At 39.3% G+C, this 20,427-nt stretch overlaps 1 protein-coding gene across 5 annotated transcripts in view; it reads right to left on the bottom strand.

Annotated features, from left to right (window-relative positions):
* LOC134218388 (rap guanine nucleotide exchange factor 4) overlaps window positions 1–20,427 on the bottom strand; it is a 666,467-nt gene that overhangs the window by 116,589 nt on the left and 529,451 nt on the right. For 4 of the 5 annotated variants that reach the window (XM_062697317.1, XM_062697322.1, XM_062697319.1 and 1 more), the window contains 2 exons: window positions 15,886–16,030; window positions 14,866–15,039 (listed from right to left, as the gene is read on the bottom strand). In XM_062697317.1, coding sequence (XP_062553301.1) covers window positions 14,866–15,039; window positions 15,886–16,030 — 319 coding nt within the window. The remainder of the gene's footprint in view (window positions 1–14,865; window positions 15,040–15,885; window positions 16,031–20,427) is intronic. The other variant, XM_062697318.1, reaches the window with a different exon arrangement.

Raw genomic sequence — 20,427 nt, 5'->3', positions numbered from 1 at the left:
GCTGCGATAAGTTTTTCAGATTATGGTTTAATAATGATATATACTTTTTTGAAAAATATAAATTTATATCTTCAATTGCAGATTTCATTTAAATTTAGTACACTCAGTGTCCGCATCTCTATTTTCTCTCGTGAACAAAGGCGTAAAACTGTAAATCCGGAGATAGCGAATTCGATTGTGGGTCAGGTCTGGGATGTTTTCGGGTAGAAAGCATTCATGTCGCTCAGAGCGAACAGTATTCACTGTGTTTGCCACACAATATGGAAAAGGTATAAAAAAGCTTTTAGTTAATAACTGTGGAAATTGAAATATAACAAGAAAAATAGGAAGAAGTAGAAAAAAAAATTAATACATGCATTTCCAGTATTAAAACTTTTAATCAAATCTAATGCAGTGTACACACCAGTCAAGCTGTTTGACGAAAGCCAAATGTCAAATGGTTGTTCGAACAACTTCACACACGTTCAAACAAAGCAGCAACCAAAGCGTTTTCTTGGAGGTGGAGTCAATGTTCGTCAAACAGCTTGACTGGTGCGTACGCTGCATTAGATTTGTCGAACATGTTTGAACATTTGTAGTGAAGTTGGACAAACTCCCATATATTTTTTGATGGTTGGTGCTCAAGTTGGCGCTTCGGTCATTCGTATGTGATATTGTTGGTCGAATAAATTGATTGTTCGTGCCGCTGTTGGTAAAACTTGATGGATGTTTGAATAAACGAGAGGTGGAGTCAATGTTTGTCAAACTGCTTGACCGTGTGTACGTTCCATAACACACAGCCGCAAAATTTGATTCAAACTCCATTGTACGAACCGTTGCCTTGGTCGTTCTGTCTCACCTTTTCTTTCCTTGTCATCAACGACAGTATCAAAATATTTTTGGAGTGTAGAATACTTCTTTGTTTTCGATGCATTGCATTCATTTGGAAGGCTCATTTGCTGTGAAGCGTTACGAAGTTGAGATCATGTTTTAATATATTTTTTCATAATTCTTATACAATACTGTTAGCTTTGGGGAACCGAAAGACTCGCGGTTTTGTACAACCTCGACCTCGATTAATTGCTACAATCATTTGAAAATACGAACACATTGGATGTTCTATTAGATTGTGTCACAAACATTCTAGTAGCCTCGTATTCTACGTCTACAGTTCGTACAGCCAATCATAGGGCTGTACTTAAAGTTTTCATTGGAGGGAGCATCGTTTGTCCGAATACCGTTCGACCGAATGCCATTTAGCCGAAGGACCGAATATCCCTTTTTGGGCCGAAAGGGTCAAATAGCCGAAGGACATTTGGCCGAATAGGACATTTTGTTGAATAGGACATTTTGCCGAACAGGTCATTTGGCTGAATAGGTAATTCGGCCGAATAGGTCGTTTGGCCGAATAGGTCATTTGGCCAAATAGGTCTTTTGGCGGAATAGGTCATTTGGCCAAACAGGTGTTTTGGCCGAAAAGGTCTTTTAAGAAGTGAGAAAATGTTCTATTCTGCCAAATGTCCTATTCCTCCAAATGACCTATTCGGCCAAATGTTACATCAATATGTCAAAAACGTTAGAATTGTGATCAATATTTCATCAACATTGCAATGCAGTACGCGTTTGCCATTTGGAACAAACAACCAAAGTATACTGCACTGCATGTGGCATACACGAAACAAAATCATTAAGTTGCATATTTTTTATCATGTAAATTCAATGCGTCTTTCAAAATCGAATTGTTTGTTTGAACTAAGTTACAGATACCATCGTTCAAATTTTTGACATCTTACAATTTATTCCGGTGATGATGCAATCAAGTAACAGGAAACCTGAGTGTAAAACTTCATAATCGTATGCGGTTCTTATGGTGAGCCAACATGCAGTCCCTTCGAAGAGTTGAATGCTGTGGTAGAGTGAGGGACTATCAAGGACTATTAAAGAATCGATCCAGTTTTATATGTTTATTTTTATTTTTTCCGCTGTAGCATTTTGTAACATTATTGCAATTTTACTGCAATCGAAGGACGTTTCCGTAGGCTTCACCCCTTGCGCTTTTTAGATTGAAAGAGAGTTATATTTGATGGCATATATGCAAAGATTGTTTCTTTCCGATTAGTTGCAACACAGTGAAATGTTCAGCAGTGAAACAAGTTGTGCTGCTTGGGATGGCACAGTGTGCCCAGGACATCCATGGTACTTTAAACTCTACGAAGTCTTCGCATTTTTGATGAATTGGAGCTGATCCGTAAATAAGAGTTCATTATAATAAACATGTTACAGTATACTCAGGATAGCAACGGTATTCCTATTTTTCTTGTGTTCAGATTTTCGAAGTTTGTATGAAATTTTTGAGGTAAAATTGCTCCACAAAACATAATTTCTCGATTTTGAACATGTTACTAGCTGTATTGCATGTGTCATTCTTAGCAAAATTATATATATGAAACTGTTGAAAATAAAATTAAGAACTAAGCATGATTTGTTTGCAACGGCCGTTATGCCAAACGACCTTTCTGCCAAATGGCCACATTAATCATTGCTTTTAACTGGGCAAACTATGATTCCGATGAAGGATAACAATTGACCTTTCCCGTCGAAAATTGTATCTCGTTTTATTGTCTAAGTCGATTCTTTGGCTTACTCACTTTCCCACAGAACCTTTTTTTGAAGCCTCAAACTATTTGAAAAATCTAAAACAAAAACCGAAATAGTGCAGCACGTGTGAACCTGCCTGAAAAATTAACCCGATGTTCGTTCAAAATCGGGCCAATCTAAAAAAACAGTCTATTCTTCCTTAAACAGAGAACATGGATTCCAAATTTGGTGGACATCGGTAAATGGGTTCAAAAGTTATACTGAATCGATCGATGACTAAGCAAAACCCATCTCTCACACCCTCCCCCTTTTAAAATGATCTACCCACATTCACTAAAATCGTTTTCTTGAAACAGACAATATATGATACCAAATTTGGTTCAAATCGGTTATAGGGTTCAAGACTTACAGTAAGTTGATCGATTGCTAAACAATACCTTTCTCCCCATCCCTGTTTTTAAAAGAGCATCCCTAACCCTCCTATCGTCGTCTTCTTAAGATTTATTTTTTTATTTATTTATTTATTTATTGGTATTTATTCCATCTGGCTTGAAGCCTTAATGAATTGATGAGGGAAAAAGCCAGTTTGAGTTGACATTGTTGGCCATGCTCAAATTGGCGTAAAAACCTCATATCTTTTCTTGAACGAATTTAACATGCAGTGCACAAATATACAAACAACACATTCTAAATAAAACATAGCATTCTGAAACAATTATTTCTCTACTAACAACAAAAACTTATTACTGACGATGATTGTTACGAAGTTGGACTAATAACTCTCTGCTGATTCTATTCCGGAACATGGTGGACGAGATGCCGTTGAAATCGAACGTGCGTAGAACTCGTTGAAGCGTGCTGAGATAAACCGTATGGGGTCGTGCATGCCATAATTGTATGATCGACCTTCTAGCTGGAGTATGTTCCTGGACCGGAGTGTCCGCTCCGGGGCATAGAAGTTCAGTTGATTCAGTATTTCAGGGCAGTCGATCTCGTCGGTTAAAATTTTTGCAACGAACACCGCCTGAGTGATAGATCGCTTTTGTTCGAGGGTCTCTAGACCGAGCAACTGGCAGCGTTCTTCATAAGGAGGGAGGTTTGTTGGATCATTCCATGGAAGATTACGTAAGGCGTACCGAACAAATCTTCTTTGAACGGCCTCTAATCTTGTAATCCAGGACGAATGGTATGGACACCAGAATACCGAGCCGAATTCTAATATTGACCGAACAAGTGAGCAATATAGAGCCTTAAGGCAAAGAGGATCATGAAACTCGTCAGCAATTTTAAAAATAAAACCAAGTTGTCTGTTGGCTCTTGCGACGATATCTACATAATGCTGCTTGAAGGACAAACTGGAATCCAGAATTATACCCAGGTCACGTACACTGCTGGTACGCTGCAGATTTGCATCGTGCATCACGTATTGGTAGAGTATTGGGGTCTTTTTGTGGTGGAAGGTAATAACATTACACTTGTGTACACTCAGTGTTAGGAAATTTGTAGAACACCATTCCTCGAACTTTTTTACCAGATTCTGGAGTAGTAGGCAATCTTGGATACAGCGTATAATCATGAAGATTTTGACGTCGTCAGCATAAAAATAACGGAATCCTGGTGGAATAGTGAATCCGACATCATTCATGAATATGGAAAATAGTAAGGGTCCTAGGTTACTGCCTTGGGGTACACCTGATGGGTTCGTGAATTCAAACGACGTAGCTGTGCCGATTTTAACGCAGAGCGCGCGGTTGGTGAGGTAGGATTTGAACCAACGAATAAGTAATTCAGACACTCCGAGCTTATTCAGCTTAGCCAGCAGAATTTGTTGATCGACACGATCAAATGCAGCCTTGAGATCCGTGTATATCACATCGACCTGTGCTCCGGAGTCCATACTTCGAAGACAAGTAGACGTGAATGGTATGAGGTTTGTGGATGTCGATCTCCTTGGATAAAAGCCGTGTTGGTCAGATGATATGTAGTGTTTGCTGGCTGCGAATAATGAGTCGTTGACAATGACTTCAAGTACTTTGGAACAAGCACAGAGTGAAGTTATTCCACGATAATTTTCAATGTTGCGTTTATCCCCTTTTTTATGAATCGGAAACATGTACGATGATTTCCACCCCTTTGGGAATACACCCTGTTCCAGGGACAGGTTGAATATTTTTGTCAAAGGATGGATCAGTTGTGATGAACATTTTTTCAGGAGTGAGAAAGGAAATCCATCGGGTCCAGGTGAATTGGAGAACTTTAGCTTCTTTATAGCCGAATCGACCAGTTCCGGGGTGACGGAGATAAGGCTTGTTCGCGACAAAATCTGGACACAAAACTTTAAGAATAAAAATAAACTGCTGTTGGTTTATTTCGGTACGTTTTTTACTTCAAATGGCTTCATTCCTTATCGATGCTTCGATGTATGCACGAAACTTGGTGACATTTGAATTTTCATAGAAATAATACGTGCCGAAAGATCTGGCATCCTCAGTAGAATTTGTTTCGAGCTCGTATCCTTCTGGTGGCTCATAAAATCCGTTTTTGTTCTACTCTCTAACGTTTTAGATGTTGTCAAACAAGCATCGACAAGTTTTAAAACGCTTTGAACAGTGTTCACATGAAAACACAATGTTTTTAGTCAGTTTCTGGATCGAGCGACCCGAATTTCAATTGCGACTGCACACAATTCTTTCCGAACCTGCAATTCCTCCGACGCCATCTTTCACTACGTACTTGTAACACTCATGAGAAATATATTTTCAGAAAGTACAGACACACATTCATCAATCTACGAAATAATTCACTTGTTGATGAGCTATTTTAAAAGTTATACGTGTTTAAAGGTGTCCAGATTTTGTCGCGTACAAGCCTTAATGTTGAGGCTGATCAAATCTCTGGGCGTATTCAGAATTGCTAAATCTACTTGAGACGCTGATGGCGAGAGGTTGCTGAAGGTGTGCGAAAAATGGTCGGCTAGGAGATTACTTTTATTTTCTGGTGTGCGGACTTGACGTTCGCCAAGGAAAATTTCAGTAGGTAAGCCATCTTCATTCTTTTTTGCTCTGACGAACGACCAGAACTGATTTGGATTCAAGCGAAGATTGTTCTGAATGCGTTTGGTGTAGCGTCGGTATAGATATCGATTGTACAGAGGATACTCGTTGCTGGCTCGAGTAAATAGTTGCTTGGAGAACGGATTGCGATTTTGGCTATATTTTCTGAGTGCCGCTGATCTGAATCGTTTTAATTTGCGAAGTCGAGCATTTGCCCACGCAGGTTTTGGAGGCGGTAGACGCAAAGGAACGTTCTCAACGATTGCCATGTTAACCACACTGGTGAAATATTCAACAGCTTCATCCACGTTGGTTGCCATACGAATAGGCTCCCAGTTCATTTGATCAAACGTTCGTTTCAATGCAACTATGTCCGCTTGACGAAAGTCCAAACTGTTCACTTCATCAAATGTTTCGAATTGCATTGGGCTCGGCAGGTTGATGCAGGTTTCTAGCGCAGGATGATCAGCATCGATATTTATCAAAGGTTCGACAGCTTCCTGTACCGAGCATTCGGAAAGAGCGGGTTCATTCACAAGGATGAGGTCTAGTAGTCGACTATTTCTGTTAAGTACGTGATTTACTTGGACAAGACCATGTAGGCTGAAACCATCCAGTAGAGTAGAGCAGGAATCTGAGATGATTGAACGAAGTGCGTCGAGTGATGGTGGCTTGTTGGATTGTGAATTCCAGACCAAATTAGGCTGATTGTAGTCGCCAAATACTAAAGCGAAATCATTCAAACTTAGTTAGGAGAAAACAGTCCCAATCGAGTTAATATGATTTTCGATGCAATTCAAATCAGATTTGCGATCCGGAGGGAGATAAAGCACGCCAACGCTCACCGACCTTTGATGTGTTTTTATCTTTACCCAAATCTGTTCGAGAGAAGGATTGACGGGGGCAGGGTCGAGGCAGCAGTTCAAACGCCTATTTACTGCGATCAGTACACCGCCTCCACGTAATTTAGAACTGTTTAGCCGGTTGCGGTCATTCCGAAAAATCTCGTATTGATTGTTGAACAGTTGTGCCGAATAGATTCTGTCATCCAACCACGTCTCCGTAAGAACTATAGCGTCATAGTTTGAGTCGGTAGTTGACAAGAAAAAGTCATCGATTTTAGTTCGCAGGCCTCGGACATTTTGATAATAAATGCGTAAACTGCTGTCGGACAATCGAAGGTTGCAGGATGCGGAAGTATCGGGCTGGAATGAGGTTGGACCACTTATTTTTGGTGCAGTATCATCCCGGGCTTCGGCGGGACATATACCACTGTCAAACTTACCCGACGAAACAGGAAGTGCGGCAGAGTGGTATTTGTTGGAGACCGCCCCGTGTACATCAGTCGTAGGGTAAAAGACCCAATAGTGGAGGAACTAAGCACGTTCCCCCACTGTTTCTTCGCTTACACCACATCTATATTTCATGTCGCTTACCTTAAGTACTTATCCAACAGCTCATCAATTATATTTTGAACGAAAAGTATTCCAAACGCTGCAGAAACCATTATTGTTACCTAAAATGATACCTCCAATTATTGGTGCAGTGTTCCATTAGTTGCGGTATTTTTTAATTTGTGTTCCTATAGTTACGAATCCCATTGTTTTCTTATGGGACTCGCAACTATTGGAACACTACCGCAACTATTGGTGCAAAGCCGAGAAAAAGATATGGTAATTTAGTGATACTTTACCGATTTGGAGGAATTTTCTTATCTGTTTTCTTTTATTTCGAGTAATGACAGGTCAACAAATTGATAGACAATATGGGTTGCTGCGTTAAATACGTAGATTTTGTTAAAATAACACTACCGCAACTATAGGAACACCCACGACTATCGGATCTTTTGCCCTAGTTGAAATTAAATCATCATCCGTAAAGCTCTCGGTAGCAGACTGTAATTGCAAATTACTTTTCAAAAACGATGCAGTATCCTTTTTGGCTTCGGCAGGACATATACTGCGGTCATACGCATAGTTGTCCCATGTTTGCTGGGATTTCCTATGTACATGGGACAATTATGCGTAGAACGGCAGTATACCACTGTCAAACTTACCCGGGGAAACAGGAAGTGCTGCCAAGTGGCATGTGCTTGAATCCATTACGTCGTAATAGGTAAAAAGTGGTGGCGAGTGGTGTACATCAAAGCCTAATGGATCATCAAATGACTGAAGCCCAGAAGACGGACGGGCTTGTCGGTTAATGGCATCAAACTGTAACATTGAGTCTTCATTTAATTTTGGTGCAGTATCTCGTGCCGCTTCGGCGGGACATATACCGTTCAAGGGCTTACCTGATGAAACAGGGAACGTTGTTTGTCCCGATTGAAGCATTACTGCACTGGAACAGATTACTGCGTTATTGGGAGACGTGTTGCAGATCCGTTTTTTGATGTAGGCTCGAACACGCGAACTGCAATTCCATCCGGCCAATACCAGCTATCACCAACTGTGTTGCAGTTGTTTCGGGGAACAGTGACTTTGAATGACACGAAGGATAGATCTTCGACATTCTTACCGCGAGGGTTGTCAGTTTTACATCATATTGTATGGATAATATGCGCAAAAAGCTCCAAGTCGATGCCGTGTATACTGATCTACAAGCAGCATTTGATAAAGTGAATCACGACATACTGCTTGCAAAACTTGAAAAATGGGATGCTCTACAACATTCTGCAACTGGCTTCGATCATATCTAGTGCAACGTCAAGTGACCGTCATCATTGGAGATCACTCATCCCATTGTTTTTCGAACGGCTCCGGAGTCCCCCAAGGAAGCACGCTGGGTCCATTGCTGTTTTCGCTCTTCGTGAATGACGTAACTTTTATCCTGCAGCGTGGAGGCCTGCTGTTGATGTTTGCAGACGATCTCAAATTATACATCGTTATTCGAAATCTGGCGGACTGCCAAGAATTGCAGAAGCTCCTGGATTTATTCAAATGTTGGTGTGAGCGTAATATGATGGTCCTGGCTGTTTCAAAGTGTTACGTAATAAGCTTTCATCGCACTGCCGAAACCGTGGTTTTCGATTATAGTATCGCAGGAACAACTTTACAACGTGTGGATCATGTTAAAGATCTAGGCGTCGTGTTGGATGACAGGCTAACTTTCAGACGCCACTTTTCAACTACGATCGACAAAGCGAATCGCCAGCTTGGTTTTATTTTTAAAATCTCAAATGAATTCCGCGATCCTTTATGCTACAAAGCCTTGTACTGCTCATTGGTACGCTCTCAACTCGAATTTGCTTCTGCTGTCTGGAATCCATATCAAGCTGTTTGGACTGCTCGGTTTGAAGCTGTGCAACGCAAGTTCGTACGATATGCCCTGCGCCATCTCCCATGGACGGACCCGCTGAATTTACCACCGTATGCTGATCGCTGTAGTCTGCTGGTGCTAGATACTCTTGATAAGCGGAGAAGTGTGGCGCATGCCGTATTCATCGCCAAACTTCTGTTATCCGAGTAAGACGTGCCAGATTTGTTAAAAAAAATCCATTGTATGCACCCTCACGATCCCTTCGACCTAGAGATTTGCTCTCCGAAGAAAGGCATAACACCAATTATGCTGCCAATAGCTGCTTTGTCGCTATGATCCGCCATTTCAACGAGGTGTCGTACCAATTCGACTTCAACATCAGTTCATCCGCGTTTCGTCAACGGCTAAACAGATTTTTTATCAACTGACCTTTAGTTTTAAGTTTTCATGTAGACGACACAGTCAGATGAAATAAGCAAAATAAATAAAAAATAAATAAATAAAATCTCCGAAACACATTTCGCGGAAAATGCATTCTTGTTTCCTGAAAAACATTTCGCGGAATGTATATTTACATCGAAAGCCATTCCGCGGCATGCCATTTGGTGGAATTCAGTTAGAATGATTATCATTGAAATATTAACTGAATTCTGCTTAATTACATGCAATCTGGTCGGTATAAGACAAGTTGAGGAAAAAATGCCTTCTTGAAATGGACACGTTGGCTCGGTATAAAGAAAAGAAAGGAGGTAGTCCTTTCTATTAATTGACGCATCTGTCCGGTGTAAGGCAAAGTTGAAAGATAATGCCTTCTTTGAACGGATGCGTCTGCTTGGTATAAGGCGAAAGGAGCTAATAATGTCTTCTTCAAAATAACGCATCTGCCCGAAATAAGGCGATGGTAGGGGTAAAATCTTCTCAAAAAAGATGCGTCTGCCTGGTATGAGGCGAAAGAAGTTGATAATACCTTCTTTGAAACAAAGCATCTGCTCGGCATAAGGTGAAGGGAGGATATTATAATTTGTTGGGTATGGCTTCTTTAAATGAATACGTTTTCTTGGTAAAAGGCAAAAGGAAGCAATAAAGTATTATTCAATAAAAACGTCTATACCTAACAAAGTAAAGAGAAAAGATAATCCTTTTATTATATTTGGCCCGAATTTGGGAATTGAAATTATGAAAACGACTTCTACATAAGGCCTTCCTTTGCCGTGCGGGAAGATGCGATGCTGCCTGGATTAAACTTCTGGCCCGGTCTAGATAATTTATGGATTAGAAATTTTCTTGATAATCCGCCAAATGTAATTCTGTAAATATTTTTTTAAATTTATTTTATTTATTTATTTAATACAACAAAACGCATCAATTTTTTCTCTTCTCGTTCACTCCTGCAATGTCTGGTAAATCGTTCCAAAGTTTTACAGCACGGTGGCGAAAGGATACTTTTAGATCATTTGAGTTACATCTCGGAACGATAAGTGTTGATACTCGTGAGGATCGAACATACCCAAAGAAATTTATTATTTTATGGACTTGAATATACATTCTAAGATTGAGGTGATTTGTGAGATTGCATCCAAGTAATTGATTCCGGTAGTTTGATATATGCTCGTATTTTTAAGATTGAAAGCATATATTGTGACATCATTTAATACTAAGTTCAATTTGTTTAAATTTTTCATGGAAACTAGACCAAACAGCGTATCGCCGTAACCAAAAGTGGTCTAGCCAATTGGATTCTTATATGTTGAGGAGTGCAATATCTCAGCAAAACTAGCATAATAAACTTTATTGCAGAAGGCGTTAACTTGAGCATACCAGTTAAGGTTTGAATCCATCATAAGACCCAAATTTTTAACAATATTTGAATAATCAATGAGATCATCACCCACTTTAATTAGTGGCATGTTAATCAATTTCATACGCGTACTGCGAAAAATTTACGGATAAATGATCTAACATAATATTATGTTTAAGCTTATTGCATAGTAATCGATGATCAATGGATTCGGCTTTACTAAAATCCAGAAGAGCCATAATTGTAATGTTCTTCTTGTCCAGAGCTTTTTTAATATCATTATCAATTTTGATTAGTGCAGTATCCGTGCTGCATGTTTTCCTGTAGTCCGACTGCAATGGGCATTCATTAGGGGTGAGATACTCATTCAATTGTTTTGATAAAATTGCTTCAAATTTTTTTGATAGAGCGCAAAGTATAGAAATCGGACGATAATCCTTCTCAATTATAGTGTTTTCAATTTTACCGATAGGAATAACCTTGGCGACTTTCCAGTCGGCGAGAAACACAGTTGTGGAGATGCAACAATTGAATCTATTGAATCTCAACAAATCTTATGTACCAAAACCAACCTTTTTTGTACATTCTGGGGCCCCCACATACCGTCGGCCCCGGGGCCCCCTTCCGGCTAAATCCGGCCCTGAGCCACAACATCACCTCCACCTACTTGAGTGTTGGTATGTTTCAAACCAAGCCGTCTAATATTTGTCCAGAGTTGCTTTGCGGGAAGTTCAGCACTCAATTGAGAAGTGAAATCTTCTTGTTTTCTTTGTTTAATTTCTCAATTAGCTTGGTTGCGCAGTAGAGGTAAATTTTTCCATTTTTGTGGATTAGATTTATGCCGTTTCCAGCATTCATATGCGTCTGAGTGATTTTTAAGTAACTTTTCGATGTGTGTCTTCTTCTTCTTCTTATTGGCATTACATCCCCACACTGGGACAGAGCCGCCTCGCAGCTTAGTGTTCATTAAGCACTTCCACAGTTATTAACTGCGAGGTTTCTAAGCCAAGTTACCATTTTTGCATTCGTATATCATGAGGCTAACACGATGATACTTTTTATGCCCAGGGAAGTCGAGATAATTTCCAATCCGAAAATTGTCTAGACCGGCTCCGGGAATTGAACCCAGCCACCCTCAGCATGGTCTTGCTTTGTAGCCGCGCGTCTTACCGCACGGCTAAGGAGGGCCCCAAATGTGTGCATTAATGCAAAAACTGTAAGCAGTACTCCATATTTGTTTTCAAATTGCGTGCACATATGTAGTTTCTCTTAAACGAAAAACAATTCATACATTCCTGAACAAAAAAAAATTCGTATTTTTTGCCAGAATACGTTTTTTTGGAACAGGTTTCAGAATATATAAAAATCTCATTTTGGCCAAAAATGTTACATATGCAGTTTCTCAAACAAACAGTTCATATGTGGAGTCAAAGGAGTGGTTTTGTACAGAGCGTAGTTGACGTGGTAGAACCTTTAGGTCTGAACTTCAGAATGATTTGGAGAACCTAGATCATCTGCAGGAATATTAACAGCATTACATTCCATATCTTTGATATAATTTTAGGGCATTTACGCATAAAAACAATAAAAAATTGGTTGTTGCGCGGTATTACTTATTATGTAGGGGAGGAGGTTCGGTTGTGGGCATCCTTTTGTGTTTGGTCCATAACTTTGGCCCTGGTTGATCTTATGTCGACATTTGCATAGCAATCGAAAGCTAAACTTATAACCTTACTACTAGCGAAGAAATTAATATGATTTCATCGATTTAGAAAAAAAATATTGACAATTTAGAAAATTAGACATTTTTGGACATTTTCATTTCGTGGTTCGGTTGTGGGCACCCTTGAAAACTTAGCTAAAAATAAAGAAGCATGAATAAAAACCACCCAGATTTAAAGACAAGGAATAGTTTATTCATTCTAAAAGCCAGGAGACGCTAAAAAAACTCAAATCAATTCACCTAGCAGTGATGATGCCTCCCTCGGTGCATTAAGGAGGATGTTGAAAAAAATCACATAAGAAAGGTCTAAATAGCACTTTAATTAAATGGGTTTTAATTTTTCATTGATTTACGTTTTATTGGTATGTATCACAGTCAAAAAAATCCTGATTAATCACCCTAGCGGCAATAGTGCCTTTCTCGTTCATTTCAAAAAATAATATTTTGGCCATAAATTTTGATCCCATAGTCCGATCTGACCAATTTTCAATAGGTAAATTTGGGAAAGCATTCCCCGTCGAATTCAAGCAAATCGGTCAACGCTTTGTTCTAAAAAGTGTGTGTATAATGACTAGACATGCCCAAAGAACAAAAATATTAAATAAACTCATTATTTCGAACAATTATGTCAAACTAATTATAAAAACTGCCTTAAAACGTTATTAATAAGTTAAGGGACAAGTAAAATGATATTGAATGATTTATCAATAAAATGAGGTTGCCCATAACCGAACCAATAAAGGTGCCCACAACCGAATTTCGCAGCCTTTTTGGAACGAGAAGAAAAAAAAATCGCGCTAAAATTTTGATGGCAATCGACATTGGGCCTCAAAATAGATTAAATTTACTGTGTAAATACGCATTAGAACTCACTTTTTGAATTAAATCCTTTAATTTATGACACTTTGAAAAAGGCCAAAAAAAACTTTCGTGTTGTTTTTCTTGTGCGAAAAATTTATTTGTTTCTAGTTCAAAGTAGAGATGCCCATCCGGTTTGATATTGAGCACAAAACATCATGCTATTATAGCAACCAAATGACGGTTGTCAGAATGTCAGCATCTCTTATCTGTCAAAAGATACATAGGGGTGCATAACCGAACGGTGCCCACAACCGAAACTCCTCCCCTAATGTATGTTCATTCAAAAGTGGCCAGCTGACAATCTTTCTATTGGCGATTACAGAATTTGGGTGTATCCGATTATCAATCTGGTCAGTTTCGGAAAATTTATGAGTTGACGATTAGTTCGGGTATATAAATATGTAAATTTGGCTAAGAAATGCCGGAGATATTGCTAAGTCAAATTCGGGTCAAAATGACAATTTCGTTAGTGTGAGATTTTTTTTAACTTCTACAAAGTGGGTCAACGGTTACGAACATAGTTTTCCACGAAATAAGAAAAGCTAATAAGTTTCAAACCTCCACGCAACAGGTTAAAACGATATTTCTATTTAAAAGTGCGATTCATATTGACCCGAACACTGTAGGAAGGCTAAGGGAGCTTTAACCCTTTTCGAAACGTAGGTAAAGCCGTATAATAAATAGAAAAGGGACTTATTCGTTGGAACAGATAAGCACACCCTCATATTATTTGAAGAGAAAAAGGTGCACAGCTTCCAAGAAAGTGTTGTGTGATCGCAATCAAAGAAAATCAAATTACCTTTCCGAATTCAACAACCGGAATATATTCTCAACCTCCAAGATGCGCGTCCCCTACGAGCAGTTTTTCTTCGAGATAATCTCTACATTCCATTATAGGTGATACTCCCTTCATCAACTTGACATATTAACGATGTTCATCGTCGCCCTTTTTTTCTCGTTTCGACGTCGTTTATCAAATTATCGATCGCATTTTTTTCCTACCTCAGCTTCATGTCATCCGTTGTTGTCGGAGCTAAAAGCGATTATGATTAATTTGAGCGATATGCAAACAAGCATCCTCTAGCCTCCGTTGAAAGCTTTTCCGCGAATTAAAGTTAAGTTGCACATGAAGCAAAATGAGGAAAAAAATTATCGTGGATTATGCGCTGCTAGTGTCGAATAGTGTATTACAGCTTTTGCTTTTTCTGGGCACTAACTGTACGGAAATGCCAAAGGATCTCTAAAAATAAACCGATATTTTGATAGGAAGTACAATGTTCTATATTGATTAGTGGTATGTATTAAGAAATCAAAGCCAGTTTAGTGATAGACAAAACGGGTACATTTACAACATGCGTTTCCAAATTCCTGTTATTAGAATATGATATCAGTGTACATATATTAGTTATTCAACAGCCCTTACATAAGATGCTTTAATCAGAATTTGTTGGTAACTCGCATGCTGTTGAACAAAATTATGTGATGTAATGTGAGAAACAAAAACAAAAATGAAGCTCTCTTGATCAATTACTGACAGTACGTGTGAGTGTAGGTAAGCAAGGATAGTGCTACGAGTGTTGATTGCTAGTTCCTACTTGAAAGCCGAGTGTCCTCGTTGTTTTGCAACCCGCTCCAGAATTAGTACGTCCTTGCCGTGCTCCTGCAACCGCAGCGTATTTGCCTCGACGTCCCGCAGGATCCGGTTGAAGTGTTCCTTATCCACGCGCAGCAGGTGACAGTTGTTCTCTTTGAGCACGATGGTTGCCGCTCTATGGGTTTCATAATTTTGCGGTTAGTCGCCCCCGGTTATATGAAGCAGGGATTAAGAAAAAAGGTTATTGAAAATTAGCTGTCAGCTACCTCAGGAAAACTGTGTACATTACGGTGTAAGTATTGGAAGTAAAAAAGTAGGGCCCCAATTTTCACCCAATTAGTGTGGGTTCCTTATTGCGGTGCTGCCTTCGGTGGTCGTCATGCTTCGGATAGTCACTGCATAAATTACTCATTATAAGCGATTAATTTTGGGTGTCTTCCAGGACGACGACCAACGAAGAAAACGCTACCAGATTCCGATAATGAAGAAAATGTGGTGACCCACAGCATCGCAAAAAATATGTACAGTGAGAGAACAAGATGTTTTTGCTTCTTTGGTAATTATTATCACTATGGTCTAGAAGAAAAACCTATTCTGACCTCAAAAGGATACTAAGAAGTTTTTTTTTATTATAATTTTAGGAAGATGATTCACTACCTTATATTTTTATTTAACCGCATTCCAACTGAAATATTATTGGTTAGGACATGTTTAGCATTTATAGGTTTCAAACGATCTTTAAAAACAAAAAAAAAACAGTTCGACGGGACGAGTATATGGTATACTGTCCAAGCAGATCTTCTTAATACCTTCTATAGAAATAGGCTTTCATACACAAAACTAATAGTATTGCGAAATTATCTTATCGAACTGTTCAAGACTTCTAGAAATCCTGCTATGCTACTTTTATGTCTCAATAACGAACTGCGTATTCGTAGTAAATTTGCTGTCTGAACCATAGTGCATTGATAGAACTTCTCATTAATCTACAGTAGGATCCCAACTCTCATCCCCAACCTACCTAGGAGCGTCGTTGATGAGGGCCAGCTTGCCGAAGTCGTCCCCCTCCTTGAGCGTCGCGACGGTTCCCTTTCCGTGTATGACCACATCGACCGAACCCTTGAGCAGTATGTACCAGGAGCGACCCTCGTCGCCTTGATTAAATACTGGAATGGAAGAAAGAAAACAAAAAACTCATTAGGCATTAGTCAATCGATGAATGGGAGGATAAATGCGGTGCGGAGTCTAACCAACCTGTGTCAGTGACAAATAAATAATCTACCCCAATCAATGGACCGATATAGTTTTTCTTTCTAGCGATTCTGGCGGCTGGCGTGCAAACTTTCCGGAAAAGTTTCCAAAAATACACTGAAGCCAGACAGCTGGTAGAGCATCAATTCCAAAACAGAATCCAACACCACCAGTTGACGATGGTTGACTTAACGACTTTACCGATACTTTTGGGTTCTATACATCCTTCAGAAAAAAAAAGTTCCTACTTTTCTGCCTCAAAGTCGATGATTTACTCACAAGAAAAAAAACGATAATGATGCTACCCGGTGAGCCAAATTTTTTCATCTCGCTATCTTTCCATCCGGGAAAAATCTGCACAGCCAAAAATAATTCTTTATTTGTTTGCCCATTCTAGGAATCGCAGTTGGAAATGATTCAAATTCCACTGTCTTACAGAACCAAATTGTATTCAGTTTAATTTTGAGAAGTTGTTTAGTATCTTTTAACATGTTGTGTCCAATACGTTTTTTCCTGTGCTGTACGCACATAAATTAGTTACTAATGGAGGAGCTCAATTGAATTAGGCTAAGGAACAACCATTCATCCGACGCTCAAAGTTTTGTACGATGATCATGAAAACTTGTTGATCTGAAGAAAAGAAAAAGATTAAACCTTTGTCGGACTGTATACGAATGGTTCCCTTTGTCGTCAATGTAGATGTGAAATAGACATTTCTGTTAGCTTGTGGCGTCACGCTGATGGATGAAGAAGAATGCTGACAGCTCTGATGTGATTCAGATATCCAAACCTACCTTTTAGCAGTTCTCGAGAAGCACATAGTCGATCTAATAGATCCCAATCAAAGTCTAATTAGGGTAAGACGGTATAATATGCTCCCCCTAAGGCAACTCCTTGATTACTTTTTACTTTTCAACGCAATTTATGCAAACTTTGGGTTATTTGGTAGTCTAGGAAGTCGCAAATGCATTGCCCCTTGAGTAGTCATATAAAAATATTACTGATAACACGTAATAAAGCTTTTTTGAAAAGTCGTTGATTTCAAAAAGTGCCTGGCCAATACGCCCCACCTTAACCAAACACGTTTCATAGCCCTTCATTAGTATTTTATCAAACCCATAATGAAAAGCTTACAAATCTTTATGTGCTTGACGATGAAAAACCAACATAAGTCCATTTAAGCAGGGTTGAATTACATTTCAATAGTTTCCATATATTTGGAAGAAACTGCTGCAAGCTCGCCGCGCTTATTGTGTCCAGTTGGTAAGGGCATATCGTCCTGCCTACACTGGGGCGTTTTTACAAGTGAAACATATTTAAAAAAACGTTACATTTTTGAAGATGGAAGCAATTTTATACCATATTAACCATTGAGAAAAGTTATTTTGTTGCCCAATTGAGTGATTCCAGTGCAAGTTTGGCGGACAGTATGCTAGCGTCGCTCCAAAATGTTGAGCAAACAAATATAGACCAACATTTGAAAAAGGCGTAACAGCCAAAATTTATTCCTTTTGATTTTTTGTCTACGTATATAGCGATATATGTAGACGAGGAACCAGAAGGAATAAATTTTGGCTGTAACGCCCTTTTCAAATGTTGGTCTAGAAATATTGAAAGCAACATCAAAACTGTAAGTTTTTGTATTTTGCAAATATTTTCATTATGTAATACAAAAATACTCCCATATTCACATAGTATGATGGTTTTACAAATATTTAAAGTTACCAACTGATTTTTACCCTTAGTTAGTTATAGTTTTCTAGAAATCAAAGGGGGGCGTTTTGGCCAGGTGGGGCGCATTATACCGTCTTACCCTACTATTGTTTTGCTTCTTTATTGTGACAACACTGACAAGATTTTCTGTATACGGCATTACATAACATCCCCTGCGAAGCATACATGTTTTACTAAGCCTAAGCCTCAGCACTTCGTCATACATACATAGCATTCCATAACGCTGGGCTCAGGATGGACCTTTGGGATTAACCTACAGTGATATGGGCACTTTGCTCACCTACATCAGTTTTGTGGAGAAGTACTCTATTTTGATAGCAACTCCCTATGAGCTTATTAAGGTACGAAGGCACTCCAAGCTAGAGTAACGAAAACGCAATTGACTCCCAGACTGCGCTGTTGAAAGCATTTCTGCCGTCTAAGATTACCACCACGGATATCATGCGGATGCTTCTGATCTTACCCTGGATTGTCACCACTGCACTGCCGAGCTTATCATAGATTTGATTGCGATTCTCCCTTTGGGTAAATCGAACAGATGCTCGACAGACTATCCGCACCTTCTGTGTACGACGTTAGTCTGTTGAGGGTAATCCTCTTGAGCAAGTTTCCCGTCACATCATGTCGATCAAGCGTATGGGACTGAACGCTGATGGTGTGACCAAATCATTTGCAAATTTTGAAGAGTACTCTGACGGACTAATGGGAAAAACTCGTTGTTCGAGATTTGTCTATCATAAACTTCACCTTCCTGTGCGCCCACCTTTGCTAGCGAGTCCGCCTTCTCATTGCCATAGATTTTGCAATGGGATGGGACCCAGACAAAGGTAATCTTGAATGATCTTTTGACCAAATCACGCATCTGCTCTCTTATAGTTACAAAAAAGTAAAATGCGTGCTTAACTGGTTCCATCGATCGGAGTGCCTCGATAGAACTAAGACTATCCGAGAAGATGAATTAATGGTCTACGGGCTGATCGGAAACTATCCCCAAAGCGAAGTTAATTGCTGCCAGCTCAGCAACATAAACCGAACACGGTTCTTGAAGTTTTCGGAAGGTAATTGAAGTTACGTTGAAGACACCGAAGCCAGTGGATTCGTTGATGCGAGAATCATCAGTGAAATATCTGTTATTGCAATTGACATGTTCATATTTTTTCAGAAAAAAAGGGAGGGAATAGATATGTGTCGAAGGTGATCTGGTATTCCTTGAATAGCGTGTTCCATTTACAGATCGCATTAAATGGAGGAACTATCTTTAATGAAGTTAACTCGAGGCGGTTATAACATGGAAGACAAAGATCTGACGATATGTAGTTGAGATAGACTCTCAGGTATCTTGACCGATGAACCAGTTCAAGCATTTTATCGAAGTTATCTATGACAAGTGTGTTACTTGTTCCACATTTGATCAGTATTCTAAGTGAGAGCTCCCAGTAACGGTGTTTTAAAGGAGTGACTTCAGCAAGCACTTCCAGGCTCATATTATGCGTTGAATGCATACAACCAACGACGATATTGAATTCCTTCCAATTTGATCTGGTGGCAATCAGCTGCTGAGAGGAAGCAGAAAGAGCCGTACTCTTAAACAGAGCTAATAGTCGTTTTATATAGTTTGATGAGGTCTTGCGGGTGAGCGCCCCACCAAGTTCCGGAGATAGAACGAAGAAAATGGATCCTTTTTCGACATTCCTCTAACAAATAATCAATGTAGATTTTCCAGGTACAAGGTGGGTTTCCTGGAATCAAACCAGACCCCAAGGTATTTAGAAGATAAAGATTGGTTTATGTCATCTTTCAACAGATTTAGTTTCAGTTGAGCTGGATACCGCTTCTTAGTAAACACAACCAATTGAGTTTTTTGCGGAGAGAAGTCGATCCCTAAATGTCTCACCCAAACAGTCAGTTTCCCGAAGTTCCTCCAGGAATTCCTCCAAAAGTTCCTCCAGGAATTCCTCCGGAAGCTTCTCCAGGAATTCCTCCGGAAGTTACTCCTGGAGTTCCTTCGGACGTTCCTCCACGAATTCCTTGCGATGTTTTCCACAAAATGTTCCGAAGATTTCACATGAAATTAGTTGGAAAGTTTGTCCAGGAATTCTTTGGGAAGTTTCTCTAGGATTTCCTCGGAAAGCTCCTCCGAGAGTTCTTTCCTGAATTTCTACAAAATGCCAATTAAAATTTGCTTATGAATTCCTCATGAAGTTTCTTCAAGAATTTCTTCGAAATTTTTATCAAGGAATTGCTTAGGAAGTTCATTCGAAAGTTTCTCAGATAGTTCCTTCGGAGATTGTCACAAGATATTTTTCCGGAAGTTCCAAAAGCAATACCTCCAAATTCCCTTGAAAAATTCCTGTGTAGTCCAGAAAATCCAAATAAGCTATTACAAAATTTAGGAATTTCTTCTGAAGTTATTTCTGGAGTTCCTCTAGAAATTCCTTCTAGAACTCTTCATAAATTTCTTTGAGAACTCTCCAGAAATTTTCACTGTACTCCTTTCGAATCTCAAATAGAATTTCCAACCCAACTCCCACCCCCAAGAATTCTTCCGAAAATATCTCAAGGAGTTTCACAACACAGA

This window comes from Armigeres subalbatus, chromosome 2 (genome assembly GCF_024139115.2).
Source record: "Armigeres subalbatus isolate Guangzhou_Male chromosome 2, GZ_Asu_2, whole genome shotgun sequence".
In the NCBI taxonomy this organism is placed as follows: domain Eukaryota; kingdom Metazoa; phylum Arthropoda; class Insecta; order Diptera; family Culicidae; genus Armigeres; species Armigeres subalbatus.
This window is presented reverse-complemented; position numbering and strand designations above follow the sequence as displayed.